The 27,469-nt window shown below is 57.6% G+C and overlaps 7 protein-coding genes across 7 annotated transcripts; 3 read left to right on the top strand and 4 right to left on the bottom strand.

The window, feature by feature from the left end:
• Positions 1 to 354: 354 nt before the first annotated feature.
• Positions 355 to 1,566, bottom strand: MFIFM68171_11002 (Zeta toxin domain-containing protein; the record flags this gene model as incomplete). Its single annotated transcript, XM_071066421.1, has 1 exon — positions 355 to 1,566. One exon carries the CDS (start codon positions 1,564 to 1,566, stop codon positions 355 to 357), a length of 1,212 nt encoding a protein of 403 aa, XP_070922522.1.
• Positions 1,567 to 2,427: 861 nt separating this feature from the next.
• On the top strand, positions 2,428 to 3,601 carry MFIFM68171_11001 (Phosphoenolpyruvate/pyruvate domain-containing protein; the record flags this gene model as incomplete). The annotated part of the gene is made up of 4 exons (XM_071066420.1): positions 2,428 to 2,559; positions 2,619 to 2,786; positions 2,892 to 3,206; positions 3,296 to 3,601. The coding sequence occupies 4 exons, from the start codon at positions 2,428 to 2,430 to the stop codon at positions 3,599 to 3,601; spliced, it is 921 nt and encodes a 306-aa protein (XP_070922521.1).
• A 205-nt stretch (positions 3,602 to 3,806) lies between these two features.
• On the bottom strand, positions 3,807 to 5,970 carry GPI10 (glycosylphosphatidylinositol anchor biosynthesis; the record flags this gene model as incomplete). Its single annotated transcript, XM_071066419.1, has 4 exons — positions 3,807 to 5,094; positions 5,146 to 5,318; positions 5,368 to 5,598; positions 5,677 to 5,970. The coding sequence occupies 4 exons, from the start codon at positions 5,968 to 5,970 to the stop codon at positions 3,807 to 3,809; spliced, it is 1,986 nt and encodes a 661-aa protein (XP_070922520.1).
• Positions 5,971 to 7,068: 1,098 nt separating this feature from the next.
• Positions 7,069 to 8,546, top strand: CAR2 (ornithine aminotransferase; the record flags this gene model as incomplete). The annotated part of the gene is made up of 3 exons (XM_071066418.1): positions 7,069 to 7,572; positions 7,653 to 8,354; positions 8,409 to 8,546. 3 exons carry the CDS (start codon positions 7,069 to 7,071, stop codon positions 8,544 to 8,546), a joined length of 1,344 nt encoding a protein of 447 aa, XP_070922519.1.
• A 4,999-nt stretch (positions 8,547 to 13,545) lies between these two features.
• Positions 13,546 to 16,583, top strand: ATG1 (Serine/threonine-protein kinase; the record flags this gene model as incomplete). Its single annotated transcript, XM_071066417.1, has 3 exons — positions 13,546 to 13,677; positions 13,803 to 16,365; positions 16,435 to 16,583. 3 exons carry the CDS (start codon positions 13,546 to 13,548, stop codon positions 16,581 to 16,583), a joined length of 2,844 nt encoding a protein of 947 aa, XP_070922518.1.
• Positions 16,584 to 17,764: 1,181 nt separating this feature from the next.
• TNA1_2 (High-affinity nicotinic acid transporter) lies at positions 17,765 to 19,685 on the bottom strand (the record flags this gene model as incomplete). Its single annotated transcript, XM_071066416.1, has 6 exons — positions 17,765 to 17,797; positions 17,921 to 18,135; positions 18,257 to 18,776; positions 18,850 to 19,103; positions 19,162 to 19,605; positions 19,667 to 19,685. The coding sequence occupies 6 exons, from the start codon at positions 19,683 to 19,685 to the stop codon at positions 17,765 to 17,767; spliced, it is 1,485 nt and encodes a 494-aa protein (XP_070922517.1).
• Positions 19,686 to 21,857: 2,172 nt separating this feature from the next.
• SAC7 (GTPase activating protein (GAP) for Rho1p) lies at positions 21,858 to 24,692 on the bottom strand (the record flags this gene model as incomplete). Its single annotated transcript, XM_071066415.1, has 3 exons — positions 21,858 to 23,932; positions 24,009 to 24,164; positions 24,482 to 24,692. The coding sequence occupies 3 exons, from the start codon at positions 24,690 to 24,692 to the stop codon at positions 21,858 to 21,860; spliced, it is 2,442 nt and encodes an 813-aa protein (XP_070922516.1).
• Between the last annotated feature and the right edge of the window lie 2,777 nt (positions 24,693 to 27,469).

Raw genomic sequence — 27,469 nt, 5'->3', positions numbered from 1 at the left:
GAAAAGCTCTCGTTCGTCGTGGCACTTCACTGGACAGGCAGCAGAACAAACCAAGATCAACTTGCTGAGCCGTTTACGAGTTGGGCCACTGCCCTTGGTCCGTTGGTTTCAACGGGTATGACGAACTTATTCCGGCGTGGCATCATCCACGTCGATATCACAAATGACCCGGAGTCCAGGACGGTAGAGAGCGTTAACTGTAGTATACCAGCCTGACAAATTGTGCTCCGTTCTAGTTGTGGACAGAAAGTAATGCCTGTCATCTACTTTGGGTGGTCTAGCGAGCTGAACAGCGTCAGCCCCTCGAATATCTATATACACGTCTCGCGGAACGAGTATCGCATACATTTCGTCTCAAGATCCGTCCTCCACTCTGGTTGAGACGAAATCCTGCACATCCAACGGCTTCAGATCTGGAAACACTCTATCAAACCCCGTCCCTAACCCAGCCATCAACTTCTCAATCTCCTCAACCTCCCTATCGATCTTGGGGTCCCCAATCGCTCTCAGCATATCCAGATCCTCCTCTGCCGCCTTCTTCTCCTCGACAGACAGCCCTCTGGCCCTCTCCAACTCCAACGCCTCCAGCGCCCCAGCCTTATCCCTCCACTGCCCGCCTTCCCCCCTCTCATTCGCATACACAACCAACCCATTCCTCCTCACCACCACAACCCTCCCCACCTCCTCCCCGCGATCCACCCACCCCACCGCCTCCGCCAACCCCCGGTAACTCTCGTCGTGCACCGCCCGAGGGGTAAGCCGCACAGGCAGGCCGCGCGACCCGGCCTCAGGCAGCCGCCGATGATACCGCGCCAGCACCCCGAGCCGGCTCAGGCCCTCGGGGACGGCTAGCACCGCGACCCGCACGTCGTACCCACCCCCACCCCCATCCCCATCCCCCTCGCCGTTGCCGTTGCCGTTGCCATTGCCGTTGCCGCTGCCGCTGCCCGCCTGGTTGGCAAACACGCCCACGAGCCTCTCAAACTCGCCGCTGCGCCGGCACGCGCTCTCCACCAGCACGTCGGCGCCCGCCCGCGCCGCGTGCGCGCACACCCCGCGCAGCCAGGCGGCCGCGTCGGCGCCGGCGAGGCGCGAGGCGTGCGGCCCCGGGAGGGCGGCGAGGCAGGTGTGGTAGTGCGGGTGGTAGGTTTTGTACGTGTCGGCGATGAGGTGGACTACGGCCGGCTGGGTGGGGTTGTCCTGCTGCTGCTGGTGCCGTTGGAGGGTGTTGAGAAGGAGAGGCGCCAGGCGCGTCTTGCCGGCCCCCGTCTGGCCTAGGATGAGGATTGCTAGGGGCCGCCGGCGGCGCTGGGTTTGCGGTTGGGAAGGGGAGCGGCTAGGGAGGAAGGGGTACAGCTCGCGGGGGAGGATTTGTGTGTGGAGGATGTGCTCGTGTTGGGAGGGGGTTAGTTTCCAGGAGGCCAGGAGGGCCGGGATGTCTGGGTTAGTGGTTGCGATTGTGGAAGGGTGTGTATCCTGCGGGTTGGGGTGGTGGTTGTTGGATGCTGGTGGACGAGACGCGGCTTGCGTGGATCCGTCGAGGACAGATTCTTGAGGGTCTGCCATTCTCCCGCTATTCTAGTGGGTTGAGCGCAAACCCCGGAGATTATCTGGCGTCGAGGTATCTGCCGGCTGACGGATGTATACTCCGAGGATAGGAGGATCTGGTTTAGATAGAACCAAGGTATCCAAGGTTATTGAGCCGAGTCTGGGCAACGCCTACGGAGCTTGAGATTCTGGTTTCAAACATTGGGTTATGAGCCTTGGCGTTGTACATTTATAGTTGAAGCTCGACCACCCTGGCATTGTCTGGAGCGAAGATGGAGGTATCATGGAGGTTACATTGATAGCGCATCCCTACTAGCGCTCTGGAGGTGAGCACCGTTACGTAAGTTGACATATGGGACGCGGGATGGCCATGGCGGGCGCGGGTGGGCAGCCCGGCTCGGTGTGCGTATGCGCGGAATGTAACATGAACACTTGCGGCCTGCCAGGGACGCCAATACGCAGCAAAGCTGGGTTGCACTCCGTCCGGATGGCGCCAGTTTTGGTACCGAGCTTGCAGTGCACAGTATGTCTGTACACTCCTGCCCATTAGTATCCCTTGGCTAAGTTCATCTGTGAGATACTTTCGAGATATCTCGAGAGGTGCTCCCCGTCCGTGGAGACCGTCCGCCGTATGCCCCGGCCGAGTGTGTTATTCCCGGGTGCAGCCCGAATGCCGAGTCAGGACCACGGGCTCCACAAAGTCGGGCCCGTTCGGGCTCCCTTGGCAGACGGTCCCACCGTGCTCCGATACACGCTCCGGTGAGGCCGAAGTTTCCTTCGGTCGTAGACATCTCATCTGATGAACAATAAAAGTATCTCTACCCCCTTTTCTTTGCCCTCTCGTTATCACTCAGCCACCCAACTACCCAAACACCCACAATGATAAACCGCGCAGCCACCACCCTCCGCTCCTACCTCTTGGACCCCTCGAAAACCCTCGTCTGCCCCGGTGTGCAAGATGGTCTCTCGGCACGCGTATGCCTCGAGCAAGGTTTTGAAGCCCTGTACATGGTACGTCCCTTTCCACCCTACTGATTTCTCTGCTCCCATATTCATGAACCTCATCACAGACGGGCGCAGGCACTGCCATCTCCACCCTGGGCGCCCCCGACCTAGGCCTAACAACAGCAGACGACATGGTGCGCAACGCGGGCATGATCGCCTCGCTTGACCGTTCGATCCCTGTGATCGCCGACGCAGACACCGGGTTTGGCGGGCCGGTCATGGTTGCGCGGACAGTATGGCCCCCCCTTTTCTTCCTCTCTCCTTTTTACTCCCTTAGGTGTCCACCCTCAGAATCCTCAATATTTCAAAGAATAATAGTAACAGAAAAAAAAAAAAAGGTAGAGCGCTATATTCTCTCAGGCGTCGCAGCCCTGCACATAGAAGACCAAGTTCTGGCAAAGCGGTGCGGGCATCTCCTCGGCGAGGAGCTCGTTGGCACAACGACGTATGTCGCGCACATCCGCGCGGCCGACGCGGCGCGCAAGGCGCTCGGATCGGACGTTGTGCTCATTGCGCGGACCGACGCGCTGCAGAGCCTCGGGTTCGACGAGGCCGTGGCGCGGCTCCAGGCGGCCGTCGCGGCCGGGGCGGACGTGGCGTTCCTAGAGGGGATCAGGAATCTCAATGAGATGAGGAGAGTGGTCGAGGCTATGGTTCGTCTCCGTTTTTCTTTCTCGTCTCCTCGATTTTTCTATCTACCGTGGTTAGTATAAAAAGAAAGGCAGGTGACTGACTGGCGCAGGCACCGACGCCATGTCTCCTCAACATGGTCGCCGGCGGAGTTACGCCTTTAGTGGATGCGGCCACAGCTAAAGAGATGGGTTACAAGATTGTCATTTGGCCGTGCTTTGCCATGACGGCGGCGTATCTTGCGTACCGGCAGGCTGCCGAGGAGTTAAAGACGACGGGTGCGATTAAGGAGAGGCTCAAGGACGACGGCAAGACGGTGGACGGCGGGGTTCGCGAGTTATTTGAGCTCTGCGGGTTGAGGAGGTGCGCAGAGTTTGATAAGGAGATGGGTGGGAAGGCGTATGACAAAGGCGTATAATATCGAGCAAGATGCTGAAAACGAATCATACGTGAAAGGTACTAGTGATATGATCAACTGATAGATACCAGTCGCACAGAGGAACTGTGTTGAACGTCTGTCTCTTTACCCACGCTCACATACATAACAGCAAATCAGTATCATACAACTAATAACACATCCTCCAAGGATGGCATCACAATATACCGCCTATCCACTCCATGACTCACGAGTCATCCACCCATCTTCCCCGCTCATAACCGGCCTCATAAACCCCGGTGTCCCAAACCACCAACCTCCCCCTCCTCCTCCAGTCCTCATTAAACGCCCCGTTCGAGGCCGACCACGCCTTCCTAAGCTTTACCCCCATCTCCTTTCCAGGGGCATCCTCCCCTTCAAAAAACTCCCTCAACAGCCCCTCAATTCCCTCAAAACCAACGATGTACCTCGGCATCTCTCCCCCTCTCCCGCCGGCCTCCTTGCTCGCAGGCCACATCTCCCCGGTCAAGAACCCGACGCCATACCCTCCATCAGCACCCCTCCGATAAAACCTGTCCGCCTCGTCAAGATACCCCTCTCTCTCGACGCTCCCGGGGGCGGTATGCAGTGGCGGTTCGCAGGTTAGGGCGCGGGCGCGCAAGGCGGGGTAGACGAGGTGGGAGCGCCAGGGGGTTGAGTGGCAGGGCATCAGGAACAGGGCGAAGAGCTCGGTGCTCTTATCGCTGTTGTTTCCGGTATCGCTGTTGCCGATGAACAGGGCATCCGGGTGGAGCCGCTCAAAGTCGGTGCGGAGGAAGTTGACGACTGAGAGGACCGCGGACTGGTGGTAGAGGGAGAGATACCCCGCTATGAGAAGGTTGAGGGAGAGGATGTAGGCGAGCGTGAGTTTGTGGCGGAGGGAGACGGCGGTGGGACGTGGTGAGGACGATGATGATGCCGCGGCGGCGGGCGCCTTGGTGAAAAAGGCTGTGATGTAGGGTGCCCCGATTATGTGTAGGATGGGAAGAAGCGGGTAAATGAAGCGGACTTCTTTATGAGAAATGGTGGATAGGAGAATTATCATGGCCGTTGAAGTCAAGGAAAGAGTCTGGAGTATGTTGGATTGGCGGTTAGGGAGCTTCGTGGCGGAGAAGAATGTCTTCCACAGGCCAACAAGACAAAACGGCAGAAAGGTAGTGGTTAGAAGCGGAACACCCTGGAGGAGGTAATAATGCCAGGGCATGTGGCCGTAAAAGACGGCAAGAGACTGCGAGAGGTTGAAGTAGAGCCACTGGTACGGCGGGAAGGTCCAGAAGCCGAAGTAAAGACGGTCTGATACGAGAGACAGCGCTAGGACCGCCGTGCCGCAAATAATTATCTCTCGGAAGAGCACTATCAGAGACGATGAGCCTAGGGCTGATTTACCGTGACGAGTCAATCCCATGAGCGACACGCCCAGAACGCCGAGCCATATGAACAAATTGGTTGGCCGCAGCAGGACGGCAATGGCCGCAAGTACAAGTGATATCCGGAGGCTACCACAGTTTCAGTACGGACTGGGCATCACTGACCGCGATAAGACCTACCTCATCACTCTGCCTGGCTGGTGTAGAGGCACATGTTTGCCCGCGTTTGCACTCTCGAGAAGCTCCCACGGCCAGTAGGAGAGGGCGGCTATAGTGAGGGTCGTTTCCAGCGAGTTGGAGAATGTCCTGGTGGAGCAGTACCACTGCCAGGGGTTGAGCGCCGTCATCCACAGCTGAATCGGGTCAGCACTCGGGTCAGAACACATCGGAACCAGAACTGACTGCAGCCCACGGAGCATTGCTCTCTCTGCCGTACAAGTCCATTGCCAGCTTCCACGTGTAAAAATCACCCAGCGCGGCAAACACTGACTGCAGCGCCCCGGGCAAGGCCACGAGGATAAAGGCCCTAAAAGGCACGAACAAGTGCAACAAGCCCATCAGGCTATCGGCAGCCTTGTATGCCAGGCCAAAAATGGCGGGATGGAGTGATGACCTGAGCTGATGTTGCCATTCCTACGGGTTCGGTGTTCGACGTCAGTAAGCAGATACGGCATATGCATCCAAACCATGAAAATGAGACAGTGAGTGTACCCAGGTCAGCCAAGCGCCACTGTCGCCGCCGAATGCGATCCTCCATGCCGGCTCCAGCGCCTGGAAGTACTCGTCTGGCTGGAAAAAGGTGCGCACGCACAGGGCGTTGATGAAGCGGAACAGGAGAAGCAGGCTGAGCACATCTCGGACCTGAGCAGCAGCGACTTGAGCATGTACATGCTGCACCCTCTCTCTTGTCGCATCTGCCGCATCTGCCGCATCCGCCGTGGCTGCTGCGTCGGGAACTGTCTTCCGCCGCACTCGCAGCCCTTCGGTGCCCGGATTGGAGCTCATTGCCTGACTCGGCATCAGGCGTGCGACGGCCAGTTCCGGTTGTTGACAGTCGTTTCCTGTCCTGGCTGCGTCCAGGAGTCGTCTAACTAATTACGATTCTGGGAAATATCTGACAGTGGCGTCGCCGACTGCTGCCAGGTGGTAGATACAACGCTCAGGGTGCACCTCCCGCATCACGCTAATTAGATAACGGCCGTTGGTGATTGGCTCGTGCCAGCCCTACAGCTGCTGCGGGCGAATCACCTGAGCAATCGGTTGGCCAGTCAGACGGACCAGACCCCTGTAACACCGGGGCCGAGCCCAACGCCCCAACTTCTCCGTCTCCGGCGTCGCTTCAAGACAGTCGACCTCACCGCAGCCCGGAGCTTCGGGATGATTGGCTCAAGGGAGAGACGTCACTGGCTGGTCTCGCCACCGGAAATTGCTTTACCGCGGACTGCTAAAACGGAAGGCCAAGGGCCGCGCACTCGGATCACCTGGAGACTTGGGAAAAAGAGCCTGGGAACGAGGTGGGCCGCGGCGGGCGGGTTTCACAACGGCGGCGCGCTCAGCATCGGCAATCCCAGGACCGGCCAGGGATCCGAGCCCCACGTGAGGTGGTTCGGTGTTGTCATGTTGTCATTGACGCCGCTTGCACTTGCACTTAGGGGTATGGTGGCGTTTCACTGAGTCCACAGAAACTGATTTTCCACTTGCATTGGCAAAGGGAAGTGTTGGGTAGTGCCGGGCGAGCCGTGCCGTTTATAATCCTCCCTTTCTCCCGCCTTGTATATTGAACAGTTCCTTTTCTCTTCCGCAGTCACCAATTGAGTTGTGAGGATTCGCGGGATTGCTTCGCTCACATCCGAATTGCTTCTAGATTACCCCCCGGGGTCTCTCGTCAAAGATTGCGCTAGCGACCTAAACCGCCTGGTCGGATCTTGGTCCCATTCTTCTTTATCGGTTCGATAGTGATAGTGGGGTAACCATCTGCACCACCACCAACAGTTCCCTACGTGCTGTCAACCAACCTTGTCATAGTATTCGTCTGTCGTCATACCTGTCATACGCGGCTGGAGCCCATCACAACGTAACGCTACACAGTCAAAGCGAAGCACAATGGCACCGCACGCGGACAAGGACAACTCCCCAGTCCGGGCCAACGGCCACCCCAGGGACCGATACCACGCCTCGTCAACCAAGGGCGCCATTGCCGCCGAGAACGAGTTCGCCGCCCACAACTACCACCCGCTCCCCGTTGTGTTTGCGCGCGCCCAGGGCGTCCACGTGTGGGATCCCGAGGGCAAGCACTACCTCGACTTCCTCTCGGCCTACAGCGCCGTCAACCAGGGCCACTGCCACCCGGAGCTGGTCAAGGCGCTCACCGAGCAGGCCGGCCGCCTGACGCTGAGCTCGCGCGCCTTCCACAACGATGTGTTCCCCGTGTGGGCCGAGAAGGTGCGCAACCTGTTCGGCTTCGACATGGTATTGCCCATGAACACGGGTGCCGAGGCGGTCGAGACGGCCATCAAGATTGCCCGGAAATGGGCCTACAAGGTCAAGGGCGTTGCGCCGGGGCGCGCCCTCGTCTTTAGCGCCGCCGACAACTTCCACGGACGGACAGTAAGCCATTTTCCCGAACCCCTTCTATTACAGACCCTCCCTCTGAGACCTCACCTATTAACCGGTACCCCGGGAAATAGATGACGGCCATCTCCCTCTCGGTCGACCCCGAATCCCGCGACAACTACGGCCCCTACCTGCCCAACGTGGGCGCCGTCAACCCCAGCACGGGCGCGCTCATCCGCTACGACAACATCCCCGACCTCGAAGCCCTCTTCGACACCCACGGCCGGGACACGGCGGCCTTCATCGTCGAGCCCATCCAGGGCGAGGCGGGCGTTGTGGTGCCGTCGGACACGTACCTGGCCCAGGTGTCGGCGCTTTGTAAGAAGCACAACGTGCTCCTCATCTGCGACGAGATCCAGACGGGCATCGCCCGCACCGGCAAGATGCTCTGCTCCGAGTGGTCCGGGATCAAGCCCGACATGGTCACGCTGGGCAAGGCCATCTCGGGCGGCATGTACCCCGTCAGCTGCGTGCTGGCCCGCCGCGACGTGATGCTGGTGGTCGAGCCGGGGACGCACGGCTCGACGTACGGCGGCAACCCGCTGGGGTGCGCCGTCTCGATACGGGCGCTGGAGCTGGTGGAGGAGGAGGGGCTGGTGGAGAAGGCGGAGAGGCTCGGGAGGATCTTTAGGGAGGGGGTCGAGGCGTTTGGCAGCAAGGTGGTGCAGACGGTGAGGGGCAAGGGGTTGTTGAATGCCGTGGTGATCGACGAGAGCGCTACAGGGGGCAGGACGGCGTGGGACTTGTGCATGCTGTTGAAGGAGAAGGGGGTTCTGGTGAGTCCGACCCCGACCTAGCAGAAGGGAGATTGGCTGGCTGACCATGACTAGGCTAAACCGACGCACGGCAACATTATCCGATTTGCGCCGCCTTTGGTCATTACTGAGGAGGAGCTTCGCGGGGCTATCAAGATCATTGGGGAGGCGTTGGCGGAGTTGCCTACGGCGAAGGTGACGGAGGGGCATTGATGGGATTGCGTTTCTGGGTTGGGGAAACAAGGCAGGCGGATCGCGTTACCGCCGGTGGTGCATATTGCATTTCTTTTTACACTCTGTGATACCACATCGGATTGGATTAGCATGCCCGGACCGGACTGGACTGGACCGAACCGGAGGGGGACTGCAGGGTGATGCCTAGGAAAGTACGAGAAACGAGACGGGAGAGGCCTTGGGTGGATTGGATTCGCATGTTCGGACTGCATTGGGTATGATCTCGGGGTTTCAGGGTGATGCCTAGACTGTCTGTTCGTACGCCTCCTCTTTTGTCCGAGCAGGCAGCTGCGGGAGTGAGTGATATAGCGATACCTATCTGGTTCTTGCTGCATCGACAGACGGGAAAGGACCGGGAGTTGCATGGATGCCAGGCGCTTGTGACAGCTAAAGCCAAGCAGAGTGGCCTTGAATCGTCGTCTGCATCCATGGCCGCTTGACTGCCGAGGCATGTGATGGGATTTCGTCTGGTCAAAGATGCGTAGTCGGAGTTGTCCTGCCTGGAAGGAACCGTCCGCGTCGTCGTCCAATCTCAGAAGGAGATCCTGGTCAATCATTGACCAGCGGGCGGGCGGGTGCATGAGGACGGCGCGGGTGCAATTACAGTCGTGTTCCGCGAATTGTGTGCGTGGCGGCTCGTTTTAGTCTAAGAGGATCCCGTATCGACAGATAGATGGGGTATTGTCCCCGCAGATCTAGATCCAATTTGTGTATCTCGTGGCAGAGGGATTAAGAGGCGTTTTTAATTATGAGTGTTGTTTCCAACCTAAGTCCGTGGTGCTACAACCAGTCGTGGTAAGAATGGCGGCTAAGTGGTGGGAGAGCCCAAGTTGCTGCAGCACCGAAAAACTGTATATGACGTACAGAGGACCCTTTGGATTCCATCAGAATCAATCCATGCGCGCATGCTAATTTTATCGGCTGGGTGATGGTATCATCATATTCTCTCTGCTCGCCGTATCATAGGACTACTTTACTAGGCTTTGGCCGAATGACATGCGTTGCCAGCCTTCCACTTCCACACGCGCGCAGCTTAGTCAATAGAGGGGTAAAGAGTGCGAAACAAGCAATAACCGTCGTCCAATACGTGTTGCCGTGAGCAGGTTTTACCTCAGTCGCTCTCCCCAGCACGGTCCGTAGTGTGGAATGGTTGCCTTGTAGGCTGCCCATCATCCATCACACCTGGGCCTATCCGTGGTTCAATGGCGATGGCTAAATACCCCCAGTTTGAGATGTTACCATTCGGAGAGGCCCCACTCTCCCAGAGATCCTTTCAGATCCCGCGGATAGCTTAACCTCAAACAGGAAATGCATGGACAGCAAAGTGTTGATATTGTTGATATACCAGATGGAGGGTGAGTGGACGGGTGGGAAATACCGGGGTGTGGCAGCCAATTGCACCTCCTTGTTGGTCCGGCTGGGGTTAGTGAATGTCCTCCCATGAAACCAGCCCGTTTCTTTCCTAGGACTCGACGTTTTTGAATCCGTACTGTACAGATCTGTTCTGCAGCCGACGGGCCCTCTTCCCGGGAACCAGACTCTTTTCTCGAATGATGGAATGACACATTCCTTCTCCGGTTACTGATCGATGCTGCACACTTGCATCCCGTCCGCTGTCGATGCGGACACGTGAGGTGGTGCTGACATCTGCGGTGCTCGTTTAGTCATCGGCTTGCCCTGATGTCGGTTAGATTGCTGCAGATGTCAATTGTCCTCTGAGATGCCCCAATGGGCCAGGACGTGCAGCACTGATGATGGTCATCCAACCTGGGGCCTATCGATGACTTGGGGCCGTGCCTTGTTTCTTGCTCGAGGCACCTTTCCCTAGCACTTGACGGGTATGGGATTGGCGACGCCATGCTCGCGAGGTTGACTCGGTTTGGCCGGCCGGCCCTGTTTGTCCACCCCTTCTCTTTTGGGATTCGCCGGTTCCGAGACAAGGCTGGTGGTGCCTGTCGCACGGGAGCAAGCGCGGGGGTCTGCAGGGTTCTCGCTCAAAGGCTGGAAAGGGAGGGCAGGTCGATGAAGTCAATGGCACTACCCCGATCGGCAGATGGAAACTGGCGATGACGCCGGCCAGACAATGTCGACATCGGTGGACAAAGAAGACAGCGGACAGCTTCGTTCGCTTCAATGTGTCCGGTGACCAAGGCACCCGACCGCCTTTCGGCTAAGACGTGGCGTCTTTCTGCCAGCCTTCTGCACCGGAGCCCCCGATTAGCTGCAGTTCTGGTCCAGGCCCTGGCTTGCGGTCGTCCGGGGATGGTGTTCCCCAGGAGACATTGGCTTGTCGAGACCGCCTGTTTGGTGCTTGGCACTGGCTGGATCTGAGATGCATGAATTGACCGCCCTCCAGCACAGTGCGTGAGGGCGCGATGGAGTCATGGCCTCGTGGGCAGACAGAGCGGGCGGACAACATCCAACCGGGAGCTTGGCTGGCGCCATGGATACGAAATCTCACTAGTTGCTTGATGGGTCATGCAATCGAGTGTTCGAAAACACGAAAGAAGGAGGTGCTGCTACACGCTTACAGATAGGCAGTTCCGATAAGTCGAGAGAACCTCTGTGGCCATCGATAAGCGGACAGGGGCTGCGATAACCGTGCAATGGGTGGCAGAAACAGCCTCACTTTCAGAGAGCGCCGAGCGCCGATTACAACCATGACCCGCTGTTGTCTGCAGCTCTCACTTCCCTTCCGTGGAAGCGGCACCCGGTTGCTCGGGCTTTGGTCTCGCCTCTCCCTTGGTCCACCTCTTCATATAAGTGCTGCGGCGGGTAACCGGCAGAGCAAAATGGCGGAACTGTACGGTTCCACTTCCGGCAGACTGCCATTGTATGTATGTAGGACATCAGGGACCTACCGACACGACATGCACTTGGCTCTAGTGGAGATTAAGACCATTCTGGGAGTCGTTCCTGACAGCGATGCAGCGACGGCGTGGATAGCCCGTCCACCTGACTGGACCCCCATGCCCTCGATCCATCAACAAAACGACACTTTGTCGATCGGATGCAGTCTTCTCGTAGCCTTCTCAGCGCTCGCTGGCAAAGTCACCGTGGGCTTGCTCCAAGCTCCCGCTCGGCCGTGGCACAGAAGCCGGTGGCGTTTTGTGTGACCTGTGCTCTTTGAGAAGTGTCTTGATCTTGCCCCGTCTTTGGCTGCCGTTGCATCTCTTGCGTGACAGTGCCAGAACCGACACGTCTCGATTCAGCAGAGACACTAAGAGGGTATCCACAAGTGCGAACCGCCGGCTCCGGTTGGTGGAGCCGTTGTCCATCTGTCGTGACGGCAGCAGCATTGAGCCGACCCACAGGAGCAGGCATGGGGGGCGGACAGTCGGGGAGACGGGCTGAAGAGGCAAGATAGGAGGGCTCGACAGGTGAAACCGCTGCCATCGGCAAGCCGATGCTTATTTCAGCATCCGCCTCCGAAGACGCAAGGGAAGCGGGAAATGATGAGGATGGCGATGAGGGCAGCATCTGAGGTCCGAAACCTGTTGGTGCCGGTCAGCGGCTTCGGCTTGGGGCAGTGAAAGGCGGATGGTGTTATCGCGGAGCCTTATCGCAAAACTGCCGTTTTAGCGCGTCTCAGAGGCCAAAGCTACGTAAGAGCGCCTTGTATGTACCTCCTTGTCGCTGTGGGCCTGCCGATCGCTGACTTCAGCCGGCAGCTGTGCGCGCCAGCCAGGGAGAGGTACTTGGGAGTACCCGGCTTTTAAGTGCACAGCTCTTGGCTTGATGGGGTCGCGCACTCGTCACGAGCACCGTACTGGGGGCGTCACTCGCACGTATCCCTCCCAACGGCACGCTGTGGCCCAGTGAAGAGCGGCGCCGAGGTCCCGTGCTTTCCGCTCTCAGCAGCCCCCGGATCCCCTAGCAGGTCCCCTGCTCTACAGCATCGCTCAGCGGGCGCCCGGCAACAGGAACAGGCCCCCCAGACCCAGACCCCCAGACCCAAGCCCAGGTATCGTCGTCACCTGCATCCTTTCAAAGTCGCTCCCAGGTTCCTTCTCTCTCTTCCCATCTCCTTTCCACCACAACATTCTTTCGCCATCGCACATCACCTTCGTGTCCGCATTGCGCCGCCCGCTCTACGTCTCTCCCCGATTTCGCATTGTTGGGAAGCTGGGGGATTAGCGCCGTCCGTTCTGCAGCTGGTCGAGTCTGAGTCATTCAGTTGACCTGGACGTCAGTGTGCCGTGTGGAGCTTTGCCTGCTGATAGCTCTCGCTGCTCCCCCCAGGCACAATCGGCCATCTGAGCTTTGGATGTCCCCCTTCGCCGCGCCTCACGACGCCCACCCGCTGCTGCTACCCTACCTACGCTAGACGCAAAAATATAGAGTCGCTCTCGCGGCGTCTCTCTCCGGTCCTCTCAAAAGCACTACTTTCAACAAGTGATCTCCGTGGGCCCGCCGCTCCTGCTCGACGTCAGGCTGCGTCAACACACACACACACACACACCTACACCACGCACACACCTAGGTGCCTTACCTTGGTACCCGAGTTCTCGGGGCTTGCCTTGTTCAACACCCGCGCAGGCGGCCGTCCATCGGACCCCCATCGACATCGGGATCGGAGCACACCTAACGTCCCCGCCAAGGGATCTCTTTGCCGTCTCTTCTTTCGCCGACGGCACCTCTGGGCAGTCAAGAGAGCCTCCAATCACCCGCACCCGGCCTATCGGATCTCTACCGCTCCCGTCTGGTTTGTCATAGGCAGCACGCCCCCATCTGGCCCCCTGCACCACACACGACGCCAGCAGTCCCCGTGGTCGACCCTAGGCTCCCCCCGTCTCCTCTTCCCGCCGCCGTTTCCTCCCCTCCTCTCGTTCCCGGTCACAACGTGTACATCATCGGAGTTGCCCGCACATATACATGACGATCAGGTCGGCCGCCGACGTCTTTCGAATATCATAGGCCCTCGGGCTCACTTTCCCCCCAGCCAGCTTCCTGTCCTCGTCAACACCTGCAGGGAGTCATGGCGGAACGACCGTCTTCCGCCTCGTCGAGGCGGACAAAGCCAAGCAGCGATGGTGCCATCGGGCACTTCGTCATAGATAAGGAGATAGGCAAAGGAAGCTTCGCCCAGGTGTACTCTGGTCGGCACAAGGTTAGTTTGATCGCGCCGGCTGTGGCCACGGCATGCCCGGGGTGGAGAGGATTCCCTCGCGGGCCGGTGCCGTCGTTCAACTCCAGCCGCTTCCTTCTCTGCCACCTGCTAACTTGTTTCTGTAGGTTACGGGCGCCCTGGTTGCCATCAAGTCTGTCGAGCTTGCTCGTCTAAACAAGAAGTTAAAAGAGAACCTCTACGGGGAGATCAAGATTCTCAAGAAGCTGCGGCATCCGCATATTGTCGCCCTCCATGACTGCGTCGAGTCGGATACGCATATCAACCTCGTCATGGAGTACTGCGAGCTCGGCGACTTGTCATTATTCATCAGGAAGCGGGACAAACTGATTACGAACTCGGCCACGCACGAGCTCGCCCGTAAATACCCCGTTGCCCCGAACTCGGGCTTGCACGAGGTCGTCACCCGGCATTTCCTAAAGCAGCTTGCTAGCGCTATCAAGTTCCTACGGGAGGGGAACTTCGTTCACCGCGACGTCAAGCCTCAAAACCTGCTGCTACTGCCTTCGCCTCAATGGCGGGAGGCCAACAAGATGGTGAAGCAGATACTAAGCGCTAGTCATGACTCTCTTACACCAGCCGTTGGCCTACCCTCGCTCCCCATGCTCAAGCTGGCCGATTTCGGCTTCGCCCGTGTGCTGCCCTCGACCTCGCTCGCCGAGACTCTCTGTGGCTCGCCGCTGTACATGGCTCCCGAGATTCTGCGCTACGAGCGGTACGATGCAAAGGCGGACCTGTGGTCCGTGGGCACCGTGCTGTACGAGATGGCAACGGGAAAACCGCCTTTCCGCGCCGCGAACCACGTGGAACTTGTCAGGAAGATCGAGGCTGCTGACGACGTCATCAAGTTTCCCCGAGATTCCATTGTCAGCTCTGAGCTGAAGGGGTTGATTCGGGCTTTGCTCAAACGGAGTCCCGTGCAGCGGCTTAGCTTTAACGACTTCTTCGAGCATCCCGTCATCACTGGCCCTATCCCAGGCGTCGTTGAGGACGATATTCTGGAGCAGGAGAGACAGTTCTCGCCTACGAGCAAGAACAGCGGCAAGTCGGATGAGGTATCGACACCGTCGCGTAAACCGTCTCTCCGGAGAAGCCCGGTGGAACAGGAGGGCGCTCCTCTCTCACCAAAGCCGCGCAGGTCGTCGCCACTCGCGACCCCAACTGAGCCCAAACCGAATCCGCTGGAGCAGGTACCCGGCCCCCGCGAGCCTATGAGCTACTCCCCGCGACAGGAATCTGGTGAAGGACTCGGCATCCGCCGCCCAGCCATCCAGCCATCTACGTCAGCGCCTACTCGGCCCATTTCGTACGTTGACCGGAGCCGGCGGTACTCGAATGCCTCGCTGAGGGCCAACATCCGCGAACCTCAATCCCCGAGTAAACCCCTTACGGAAGAAGAGAAGGCCGCCCAAGACGTCGCATTTGAACGCGATTACATCTTCATCGACAAGACGGCTGTCGAGGTCAATGCACTTGCTGACCAAATCTCCATGTACCCGCATCAATCACAGTCGCCAAAGTCTGGCCAGATCGTTAGGCGCGCCACCCAGCAAGGGAACCCGACTTCAACCACCGGTGCTGTGCCTAGCCACTCGTCCAGGAACCACCAAAATCGGAACGACCATTACCGACAAGGTTCGTATGACAAGACGTTGTCCAGCAGCCCCGGTTCCACGACGTCGGTCATCTCCAAGGCGATTCAGGACGCCAGCCTCAGGTTATTCGGTTTCAAGTATGCACCACACCTGCTCAGCAAGGGACAATCACCGCCACAGATCTACAGTCCATTCCCAGCCTACCCGACACCCAGTATACCTGCTGGGTTAATCTCGGACGGGAAGCAGAGCACGCCAGTGGACGAAGATTCTCGTGTCGCCCAGTGCATCGAGGAATACGCAACGCGAAGCGACGTGGTGTACAGTTTTGCCGAGGTCAAGTACAAGCAGCTCATTCCTCTAGCTCCGTCCATGGAGCACGGTCTCGGCGGTGTCCCCGCTGATAAGATGGCCGAGGACGACGAGGGGCTTACGGCGGAGGCGATAGTCGCGCTGTCGGAAGAAGCGTTGGTTCTATACGTCAAAGCGCTCTCACTCCTCGCCAAGTCGATGGACATTGCCAGCCTGTGGTGGTCGCGCAAGAGCCGGACAGAGTCGAGCAATAGCATCCACTCGGCCGCGCGGGACTCTGTCAACAGCCAAGCATTGGCGCTGAAAATCAACGCGGCCGTTCAGTGGATTCGAGCTCGATTCAACGAGGTGCTAGAGAAGGCCGAGGTGGTGCGGTTAAAACTGATCGAGGGACAGAAGCAGCTGCCCGAGGAACATCCCTGCCACCCTAGTAACCATCCGCCGGAGTCGGGTTCTATTAGCGGCTCGGGAACTGAGGGCGTCTTCCTCTCCAACGGCATAACCGCCGAGAAGCTGATGTACGACCGTGCCGTCGAGATGAGCCGGACCGCGGCTATCAATGAGATTGCCAGCGAAGACCTGCCCGGTTGTGAGATCTCGTACGTTACAGCCATCCGTATGCTGGAGGCCGTACTGGATAACGATGACGATCACCTCCCTAAACGCCGCGTCTCGACGTCGTCAAAGGACGAAAAGCCTGTCGCTGCTCGGGAGGAAGCCTCCAGCGATATTAGCAGCGACGACAAGCAGACTGTGCAGAAGAGTAAAGCTACCCCAACCGTGTATCCCGTCATACCATGTAATGAACCTTGTTGCTGACATGTGGCTCCAGTGATCCAAATGGTCAACACGAGACTTTCATCTCTCCGGAAGAGAACGCATGCTATTGCGATGGCTTCGAGGACACAGCAGCAACAACAGCAGATGATGGCGCGACGGCGAAGCGGCGATGTCACGCCGCGAAGTATACCTGCCGCGTGAAGCCGAGAATAAGGTTTGACGATTTGATGATCAGTAACGAAGATATCAGAGCTCGACTAGGAGCTCATGCCCCACGGCTGGACAATTTTTTTTTTCGGTATCTCCCTGGCGTCTGGACCTCCGACTGTGCCAGTCCGGTGTGGAAAACGGAAGACTCCTTTGCTTGTGCAAACTGACGTTGGGGTTCGAAGGGACCAAGTCATTCATATATTGGAGTTTGGTTGGTCGGCCGTTTGCCTTTTATAGCATGGCTTACTTGCTTCGTTCGGTTTTGGTTTTGGGGACGGAGTCATGGCTGCTGCTGACCTTGGTTTGGGGGACTAGCGCAGCAGACAGCAGCATCCTCACGGGCTTGCCATGGCGTTTTGAGTGAGATTAGGGGGTGCTGACACGGCAGCAATGGAGGCAACGGGATGAGTGCTACTTTTGGATTCTTTCTAGGTTCTCGGCGTCTTGGGCGACCTGGGTTGTCCGCTCAAGCTCTCTGAATACCTTGCTCTTTACCCTATGAAGCCTTTGTATTGTTAATCATTTCATGGAACGGGATGGGATTGGGAGTTCCTCCGGGCGGGCGAACCAACTTTTCCCTAGCTGGGCTGGAAGGAGAAAGGTATAGGCGCGGTTTTTGCAGGCGGTCTTGGTTGCATTGATTGATGTCTTCTTTTACCATGGACACCATTGCCCGCATATAAAGAAGAATGGCACAACGGAAACGGAGGCGGACAGAACGTATATGTCGGGTGGTGCGAGTGGAATAAATTGGCAAATCATCTACGTTCATGAAAGACGGTTGGCCGCGTTGTGTGCTCTAGGATTTTGGTCGCCGCTGCTCTCGCGAGGAATCAATTTTGTCAACGCAGGTTCTGAAGCGCAACCCCTGATGGTTCTGGGAGTCTGAATCGGGCCAGGTTGTGGATAAGGGCCGCGAAGTGAACGGTGCCTTCTGCTCTCCACATCCATCACGGTGGTAAATCGAGCATGGCCGATTCCCTAGAAAGAGAGCAATATCCACGCCAGGACAAAAACCTCTTGTTCTGCATAGCGCATGTAAACACACGACCACGGCCCGGATGATATGCTCGGAAACAATCGAAATTCTAATTCTTCTCTCATGGTATCATCAGATCCAGAAGCAACAACCAACCACAATTTCTTATATATAAATTCCGACTCTCTTCAAATCAAAGCATATACCTAAACTCCGGATTGAGATCCTAGTCATCCCCGTTAGCAACCACCCACAGAGTTCAAGGGGGAGAGAGAGAGAGAGAGAGAGAGAGAGAGAGAGAGAGAGAGAGAGAGAGAGAAGGGAAAGGAAAAAGAGCCAGAAATCTTACCCCAAGCTCCGTCTTTTCATGCTCCGTCAGCCCAATATCCCTCGGCCGCCGACTCCGCTTCTTGTTCTCCCTCATAATGGCAAACGCATATGCGCCGCACGACACCAGGCTCAGACAGATGAAGCCGACACAGATGGCGTACCCCTTTGTGAAGAACGGCGCGTCGCTTGTCACGAATGAGTAAGTCGAGATGATGCCGCCGATGTTTCCGAACCCTATTATTTGGGGGTGGGAGTTGCTCGTTAGCCTTCTGCAGGGTAAAACCAAAACTGAAAGATCGGGGAGGGGAAAAAAAAAAAAAGGGGGGGGGGGGGGTGTGGGGGGAGGGGTTTTTACCAATCTGCCACGCACTCCCCACAGCGCGCCGATGATGGCCGCCTAGGTTCATGTTGAACCAGCACACGATGACGGGCATGGCCGAGTAGGTTCCCATGCAGATCAGGAACAGGCTGGCGTACTGCACGGGCAGGTTGTCGTGGACGTTGATGAGGACGGCGAAGCCGGCGAGGGAGATGGCGATGGCGCCGACGCAGAAGGCGAACCGGTGGCGGACCCAGTCCGACAGGGTCGCGACCACCATGGCGAAGCCAAAGGCCACCGCCCAAGGCGGCACCGACCGCAGCTGCGTCTGGATCGGGTCGTACCGGTAGCTCTGGATGATGGTGGGCGCGAAGTAGGCGTACGAGTAGGCCGGGACGATGAGGCCAAAGTACATGAGCCCGCCCAGCCAGATCTTGTAGTCGGACATGACGGTGATGACGTCCCTGGGCGTGATGCGCCGCTCCGCGCCGCTGTTGCCCTGGTCGGCGCGCAGTCGGGCCTTGACGAATTCCCGCTCATCGTCGCGGAGCCAGGTCTGGGGGATACTCATGAGTGACGACTCCTGGCTATGGGATTCTGGAGGGGAGGGACGGGAAGGCTTAACGTACCGACTGCTCTGGAAAGGAGGGGAAAGTGAAGAGAAAGACGAGGCCCACGAGCACGGTGACGCAGCCCTCGAGGATGAAGATCCAGCGCCAGCCGCGGTAGTCTCTCACGTAGTCCATCTTTCCGATGGCCGAGGCCAGGAGACCGCCAAACGCGCCCGCCAGCGACGTCGACGAGAAGAAGAGCGAGAAGCGCTTTTGCGCCTCGGAACGCCTGTACCAGGCGCCGAGGAGATAGAAGCACCCCGGGAACATTCCTCAAACGGGGTGTGTTAGCTTGTTACAAGGACATTCTCTCCGTAGGTCCTTACATACCGCATTCAAACAACCCCAAGAAGAAGCGCGTCGTCAGGAGCCCCGCGTAGTTCTGCACCAGGCCCTGGAAGACCGATACGGCACCGAAGCCGAGGCAGCATATCGACAGCCAGATGCGGGGCGAGAAGTGCTTGAGCAGGATGTTGGAGGGAATCTCGCAGATGATGTAGGGCACGAAGAAGATGGTCAGGGCCGTGTTGTACTGGACGCCGCTCATGCCGAGCTCGTCCTCGAGCCCGAAGGCGCGGGCGTTGGCGATGTTGACGCGGTCGAGGAAGGCCAACAGATACAGCACGATGACGAACGGGATGATGTGCAGGTCGATCTTGGTGGTGATCTTGCGCTCCGTCGTGTGGGGCGGGCAGATGACCTCGCTGCCGGTGACGGAGGCCGAGTCGTAGGCGGGCGCCGCCTCCTGCCTCTTGCCATCTTCTTCGTCTGAAGCTGCGGATTTGTCAGCGCGGATGCACCACATGCATGGCATGAGCGTGAATTTGAGTCGTACGGCGCTTGAGTTCAGACATGGCTGCTGGTCCTGTTTGCTTCGTAAAGGCTTGTCGAAGCTTCCAGCAGGGATCAAAGTGAGTCCAAGCCTGGAGACGAAACTGAAGAGTCCCGCAGGGCCGACGGGAAGGGAGCAAAAGAAGGGTAACGCAGGGACAGATCTACAATCGTGAACGCACCGGCCGGGTCTTATGTACCTGCACGCCCGGTAACGCCGACGGGCAGGTTGCGCTGGGCGATGGACGGCCTTGATCGACGCTTTTTTGCCTCCACCTTTGGTCCGGCTCCCGGGGAGGAGCTCTGAGGACCTTCCGTACTGAGGTTAAGCTGCAAGTATCCATGTTGCGGCAGGGATGGGATGCAACCATGGCATGGGCGATCCACAGCTGCGAAGGCCGGAACAATCTACGTAGTATGTCTCTAATCCATCTCGTGCCATGTCGATGGCTCGGTAGATTGCGCGTTATCGCCCTGTGCGGGACGTTGTGCAATGGACTCGGTAATTCTGGGTGGAGCGCTCCGTCGAGCCACTGCGACTTGCGGCACTCAGCTTCATGGATCAGACGTGCTGAGCAAGCCCTGCAAGGGCGGCTGATGCAGACTGTCCCCTGGGTGGCTAACTGGGGCCGATCCGCTGGACAAAGTTCGAGAACGTCAGGTGTCGAGGAAACTTTTTACCAAAAGGTGTTAGTGCCGGTGGCCTCAAATCGCCAAGCGACGAATCTTTGTCCGACTATCGGCATCCGTGTATGCAAGCCTGCCATGGTTACGTATATATACCGTGCCGTAGGTATCCACGAATTCCACGATATCCTCGTTTGACTTGTTTAAATCCGAGTGTGTTGCTTCCTCTCGCGCTCAATAGCGTGTGGCAGCTTCAAGCAGAATGGGGGGATTGGGAACTGTTCTCAAGGTGCAGAACCTAACCCCCCCCCCCCCCCCCCCCCCCAACCGAAAAACTATGCATCTGGCCCGTTCTTGCCTCCGGCCATCCGACCCAGTTATAGGCGGGGTCCGGTACAGTAATGTACCGGAGGGTTGCGGAGAGATCCACCGAGGCTCCCATCGTGTGCGGTGAGCGTGTCTCACCGGATACATGGACAGCTCAGTCGGCACTCCGAGAACGCCGGAAGGTAAATACGAAAATGTCATTCCCCATCTCATTAGTAACCAAGGCTGGGACGAGCCACAAGCCACCGAGCGACAGCTCCAATTCCGACCAGGAGTCCTCCACACAAGGAGCCAAGCAGACCAAACCTGAGAGCAGTCAAGGTAAGCTTTTCCCCGGACGGAGTGGCTTGGACAGGGGTGTCATGGCGGGAAATGAGGACGAACGGCCAACTCCGCATCCAACGGATTCCGCGCCTGCGGGGAAAAGATGCGGCCAGACTAAAAATCCTCCAAAAGCCAAGAAACCCCCTCCCCCCACAAACCGCTGTTCGACGCGGGGCAGACAAGACGGCTTGCACCGGGCGACCTGATGTGGTGCAGCTATTCGTAGTTTGCCTTCAAGTGCCTAGTGTAGCCGGGACAGAGCCTACTCAAACCAAGGCTGCTAGGACGTCGAGAGGTTCACAGATTTCGTCATCAGGCATCAGGTTCCATCAACTATCTCCAGTGTCGCCGGATTACTCTACACGTCCATCAAAATCGTATCTTCTTTGCCGCTTAAAAAAAAAAAAAAATAAAATAAAATAAAAAATGAATAAACAAAAAATCATCCCTTTTATATCCCAGTTGCCACCCCGTTTTCTTTTCGCGCATTTGTATTGCATATAAACCAGGGGAAAAAAAGGGGGGGGGGGGGTAAGGGCAGGGACGGAGAAGAAAACATAAATAAACAGGAGGGCGAGCCCTTCCCATGGATAGAAACGCTGCTCTCCGCCAATGGGGAAAACACAACCATGGTGGGGAATCTTCGTAATAAATAAACACCTCTAGGCAAGCCCCCACAGCTCCCGACACCTTGCTCAGCACACACCGAAGTAAAGCCGTCCTCGACAGCACGCCCACGGCATGCCAGAACATCAAGTTGAAAACAAGGTACATCGTAAAAGATTCGTAACGGCGTTGAAACAGTAGAAGAGATGAGGAACCCGAGTCTCACTCCCGCAGAAGCCTGCCAGCTTGGAGGTCCCGTACGACGGGCAGCCGTCGTTGGGCAAGTCCCTTCCCTGACTTTTGGAGATGGATTATTGCTGACCTCCCGACTCCTGCGGCCGCACTTGTGGCTGGGGTTGAGGCTGGGGCTGCATCTGTGGTGTTTGCGGTTGCTGCGCCGGTGTTTTTTCCTCTTCTGCACGTTTGAGATCTAGGCTCTTCCCGCGCGACGGCAGGAAGCTCGATCCGAGTGACACCGTCCGTTGATCCCCTGGCGGCGACTTGTTCCTCCGCTGCTCAACATTCTCCTTGTGCTCGCGGTACTTGTTCTTGATCCAGTTCCCAAACTTCTTCGAGTCGTCCTTGTTTTCTCTGCTGCCGTTGCCCGCCGTTTCACTCGAAGTCGCCGATTCGACGTTGGCGATGGCCCGGTCCGACGAGTCCCCCGTCATGCTGTGCCTGGGCTTATGTGCCGAGCTGCTTATCGATGCGCTACTGGCGTCCGCGTTCGAATTCGAGCCGAAAACCGGAGGTGAAGAGGTAATTGACGGCTGGGGTGGCGGTGTGGCGTCATCCCTTTTGCGTGATAGCCGCCATCTCTTCTTCTTCTCTTTGTCGTTGGGCGTATCTGGACTCGTGATTTCCACCGTAGCATTAGTGGTCTCTTCGACGAGGTCGAGATCGGAACCTTCGTTGAACGAGCTGTTTAGTGACGTAGACGGGGACTTCTTGGTTTTCAGAGGCGCCTCAACATTATGGAGGCGAAGATTGTCGGCGTTGGCATTGCTGGGAGGGACCTCAGAGGCCCGCGGTGTGGGCTCTGAGGGTGTCTCCGCCGCCGGTGCGGCAGCGGGCCGTTCAACGCTTGCGGCCTTTGAAGCAGACGGTATTACTTCTAGAGGGTTGGTTGCCTCGGTATTGGGGGAGACTGTCGCTGAGTGGGGGAGCGAGGCCGTTGAGCTATGAGCGCTAGGGTTTGCACTTCCCGGTCCCCGCTTCTTCTTCAACTTGTTCGGTTGGCGGCCGTCACTCTCAGTGGTCGAAAGTCTCTGAAATAGTATGGGTAGTTTCCGCTCTTTAGACGGGGTGGTGGCTTCCGGAGTGGTAGGCTCGAGGAGCCTCTCCTGGCTCCTTGCACCGGGAACAGACAGGTTGAGTTGCGATCCGGATGGAGCTGTTGACGCCTGTATTGATGGCGCCGATGAATCCGCCGGGGGTGTGGCAACCTCCTCCACGACTGGTGGCGGGGGCACTACCGTGGTAGTGGGTGGAGCAACAGGGGTTAGAGCGGTGACTGGTGTATCGTTCCGAGACGTAAATCTCCCGGACTGCACGGCTGGCGACTTCTTCGACGGTACCGTGTTACTCCGCGCCAGCCCGCTAGTTGGGGTTGCGGTCAAAGCTGGACTGCCGGGGCTGGGGGCGCCATTGGAATGCAGCGACCGCCTTGACGACGTGGACTTGTTTCTCCGAATCGAACCGTCCCTGGCTACACTCTCGGCCCCGGCACTTGCAGTTGATGCGGACCGAACGATGCCCGACTTGGGGTTCGGCGTCGACGGGAGCACAGGGGTACCCTTCTGCACCTCTTCGACCGTCTTCTGGTCCGCGGCCGTACCTTGCATCCCGATGAGGAAATGATCTTGGTTCTCGATGAGGAAAATAATGACGTCTTGGTTCAGCCGGTACTCCTCCGGCGCCATGGCGTGGCTGGGGTGAGAGAGCATGCCGGGTTGGAAGATGGCGGCTAGATTCTGCGGCGTCATTCGATTCTGGTCCGACTTGGCGGCAAATACCGCGAGCAGATCGAGGATGTACAGTAACAACTGGCGGTTCAAGGGGGGAAGTTCCGTGATGAGCTGCTGATATCTCGCGATGGCCGAAGCTTCGTCAAACACTTGGGCCGGGCGTGGTGCTTGGGCGTCGCCGGTTGCCTGGGCTCTGGCCCCTTTCAATGGTTCTCGGAACTTCTCATAGAGATCCAGAGGGACCACCGGCTCGGGGAGGTCGTTGAGGTAGCGACGGAGGACGTTGGCGGCATCATGAACTGTGTAACCGTCCCAGACAAGACCCTTGCCATACCTATCTGGGGAATCAAACAAGGTCTTTAGCTCCTTGATGCGTTTTTCAGACCCGTTGAGGCGGAAGATGCCCTCAACCTCGGTCGCTTTGGGTGCGTCAGTATTTGTTCTCGTGTCTCGGTACAACGCAAGTTATGGGGATTGGTGTTTGTTTGTACGCACCCCTCTCTTTCAGAAAAACTCCACATTTCGCTACGACAATCGGAACATAGCCGTAGATGTAGCTCTTGCCGTCCTCATCAACGAGCGAGATGGCGACGTTGGCGTACGTGATGCTCTGCCGCAGCGGGACGCCGAAAATGCCCTGGGGGCGGTAACCTGGGACAATTAGCTTCGTCTCTGGAGAAAATGGCTTCGGACATGATCCACGAGGGCACCTCCCAAAGCGCCAAGTCAGGATACGGGCGAGGACGTCCAGCTTGGGCACTTCTGGCGGCCTTGCCGGCTGTGGTTCGCTCATATTCGCACTTGCTCGATGAGCGGAACGTTTTTGCTCCGGGGGCAAGGCCACAGGCGACGGGACGGCTGCTGGTCGAGATAGCCGTCCACTGCCTCCACAAATATGGATCTCTTCCCGTGGGGTCTGGGTCGGGGTCTGGAACAAGAGGCAATCATGGTAGACGGGATTGCTGTACCATGTGTTTCCTGGTGCTTTGAAGGCAGCTTGAAGCCTTTCCACCACGATCTCAGATCGCGCCTGCTCGGCGGCGCGACCGTCGATTGTATCTGCGAGGCCGCAGGAGTGCTAGGAGGATACGGGTCGGCTGCCCGGGGTTGTTGTTGTTGCTGCTGCTGCTGCTGCGGAGCGGGCGCCTGCGGTGGCGGCGGCGGTGCGGCGGACGTCATGGTTGCGACGGCGCGACGGTGGGCGGCTGATTTGATGCCGCCGCGCTGGGTGGTGCGTGTGCTGTGTGTTTCGCCGTCGCCAGGTTCAAGGTATGGAATTCGGATCGAGAAGGGTACAGGAAAATGCAACAGGGGATGGAATAAATGCAGAACCCCGGATTGCACGTGGTGTCTCAGGGAGATGTGGGCGCGATGTGCGTGCTGCGCTGGTTTGCAAGACCGTCGGGGGCTGATTGTCGTCCTGCGACGCGATGCAGTGGTTCGGCTGGGACCCGTTTCTCGGCTACAGAGTGCTTGCCGCCGATCGCAGAGCCTCGAGCTTCTGTAGCTTCTATAAGGTTAGCCGGCAGCGAGATGGCGCGCTCGGTCGACTCGGGGTGGCCGGGACGCAGCACAGTATTTCGTCGGTGTGTCCGCTCTTTCAAGACCGCGTCGTGTTTGGCGATGAGTCTCGGGAGTTTGATTAAATGGAACCCAGTGTGCGACAGCAGCGAGGAGGAACGGCTGGGCTCGCTTTTGAAAGACTGGGGAAACTGCGGGATGACAGGGGGCCCTGTGAGTGCAAGCTCGCCGGCGCCTTTTGCGACCCCAAAAAGAGCCACTGTGCGCCCTCCTCCCCCGCACTGACTTTCGCGGCTTGTCCCCCTTGCTACACCAGCCGTATTGGTACGGTGATCTCTCGCTGGCAGTGATGAACAAGCCCAGGCGCGAAGAGCTGGTTGCAGCTTGGCATGCAGCTAAAAGCGACGGCAGAGAGCGTTATTTACCGTGCTCGATCCATTGGGATGGCTCGGATGCTGCACCGATCGTGCCCTGTGAGATTAGCTGTGTGCACACAGTACGACGAGCAGCTCGCAGCAAGAGAGAGCCTTAATCGATCCGCTGGCCTGGTATTGATCTCCGGGTCAAACCGAGAGATCATCGTGGCACTAAACCGAGATCAAAACTGGTCCGGGGGATTTCTACGCAGCAACCGCTGCCTGCAGGAGATAGTTCTGTCGCGCATCTCCCGTGTCGAAGGTGCAGCAGGGTTCCGCGGTGAAGTGGGTGTTTCAATCTGGGCTGGTTGACCATCTGGGTCACTTTTCGGAGCTTGGAGTTTGCTTCAATACACATATAGTAGGGCATATGATCTTCGCTGCAGATCGCGGCACTCGACACTCTCAGCAAGAGGATCAATACACTTCCAACCGGCCCCATGAACTGTGTAGGTGGGGTGACATCTAGCAACCACATGGGAGATGTAAGTGGCCACGCTCGGTACCGTACCTCAAGACTGCGGCCTTCCCGTCTCTACGCTGGAGCGTCTTCTCCCTGCTGTGTACTAGGTCACCGAGCCGGACCCTTCCCTCCTTGAAAGGTTGAGCAGCTCCGAACCCCGCTAGCCCGCCTGCGACATCAAGGACAAGGGGCGCATTTCCCAGGTTGGCATCTCTCTGTGTCTGCAGCAGGAACCGACACGATCTCCGGCTTCTTGCCGTCTAGGGTTCGGATTGCAGCTCAATGGAACGTCCGCACGCTCTTGACAAGGCGGCTGCTCTTGATCGCTCTCGCTCGGTGCACCTAATGACGTATGTAGGGTTTTCCTGCAGCCCACCCAAATGCTCGGTTGCCTGGTTGCCCAACATGGCGCTGCTGACATGCATCTAACCCTGCTTCTGCTGACAGATTGGATAATGCAGAACCATGTGTCGCCCAGTTCTCGATGCTCGACGTCTATTCTCAAAAGGCAATGAGCTGGTTGTCCAAGCTCGAATGATTTGCAACGCTAATGTTCCCTTGTTCGACATGCGAGTGTGGCTTTGTTGTCAAATATAGATGTTAGTTCGAGTCCAATTAGCTAGCGGCTCTGGGACCTGTCGCTGGACAACCGAGACACGCGCACAGATCGCTTCTGGTTCTTCGATCCGGAGAAATCAAGGTAGTATGACTATATCTAACCGCATCCGGCTCGACGCTACGGCTCTCGGCCAACTCCCTTGGCCTACCAGAGGCCAGTATTTTCCTTTCTTTGGATTTTTTTTTTTTTTTTTTTGGCTTTCCCCCGCCCCTATTTTTAATTAATTGATGGTACGGCTACTGTTGGAGGTGGTCCAATTTTTAATTTATTTATTTTTTTATTTATTTTTTTTTATTTTTTTTTTGGGTTTTCCTGACTCGTCGAGTTGTCGTTGGCTGCCCCTCCCAACTGACGACCCTGCAGCTCTGCAGCAATGCAGCTACTCCATCAGCTGAGCAGCCAGATGCAAGAGACGGCCGCCATCTTGGAAGCTTGCCTCTGATCATCGACCAGGAATTGCTCCGTCTGCAAGGTTCCACTCATATGCACTGAAAGTGGCTCGCGCTGGTCAGTGTCTGGGGTTTCGCTGGTCAAGGAAGCTGGGCGGCGCAGACGGCCAATGTTGGTGCGCACTCGTTTTGGAGAGTTTGATTCGCGAGCTAGACGTCTTCGGTGAGACATGCTCACAAGGCCGCAGGCCTCGTCCATACCCCGGGCCGCTCAACGCGAGACCGAGTTGTCATGTGCTCAGCTCTTTGCGAGTCTCGGGGCTGGTGCTGTATGCGTCAAAACTCCGAATTGCTTTTTCACCGTGTTGAGCAACGGCTAGGCATGGGTTACGATTGACCAATTCCGTCCCGCCACTCGGAGGTGTGCATGGAGCAAGCACGACAGCTATGGCCTACAGTACACAGCGAAATGTCATTATCTGGGTAGCTGCAGGTTTGTTTCATGTTCAGCCTTATATGGGAAGCGAGCCCCAGTCTTTAACTTTTGC

Source organism: Madurella fahalii (assembly GCF_045866475.1).
Source record: "Madurella fahalii IFM 68171 DNA, scaffold_6, whole genome shotgun sequence".
Lineage (NCBI taxonomy): Eukaryota > Fungi > Ascomycota > Sordariomycetes > Sordariales > Madurella > Madurella fahalii.
The sequence above is the reverse complement of the archived record's forward strand: the minus strand, read 5'-3'. Positions and strand labels throughout refer to the sequence as shown.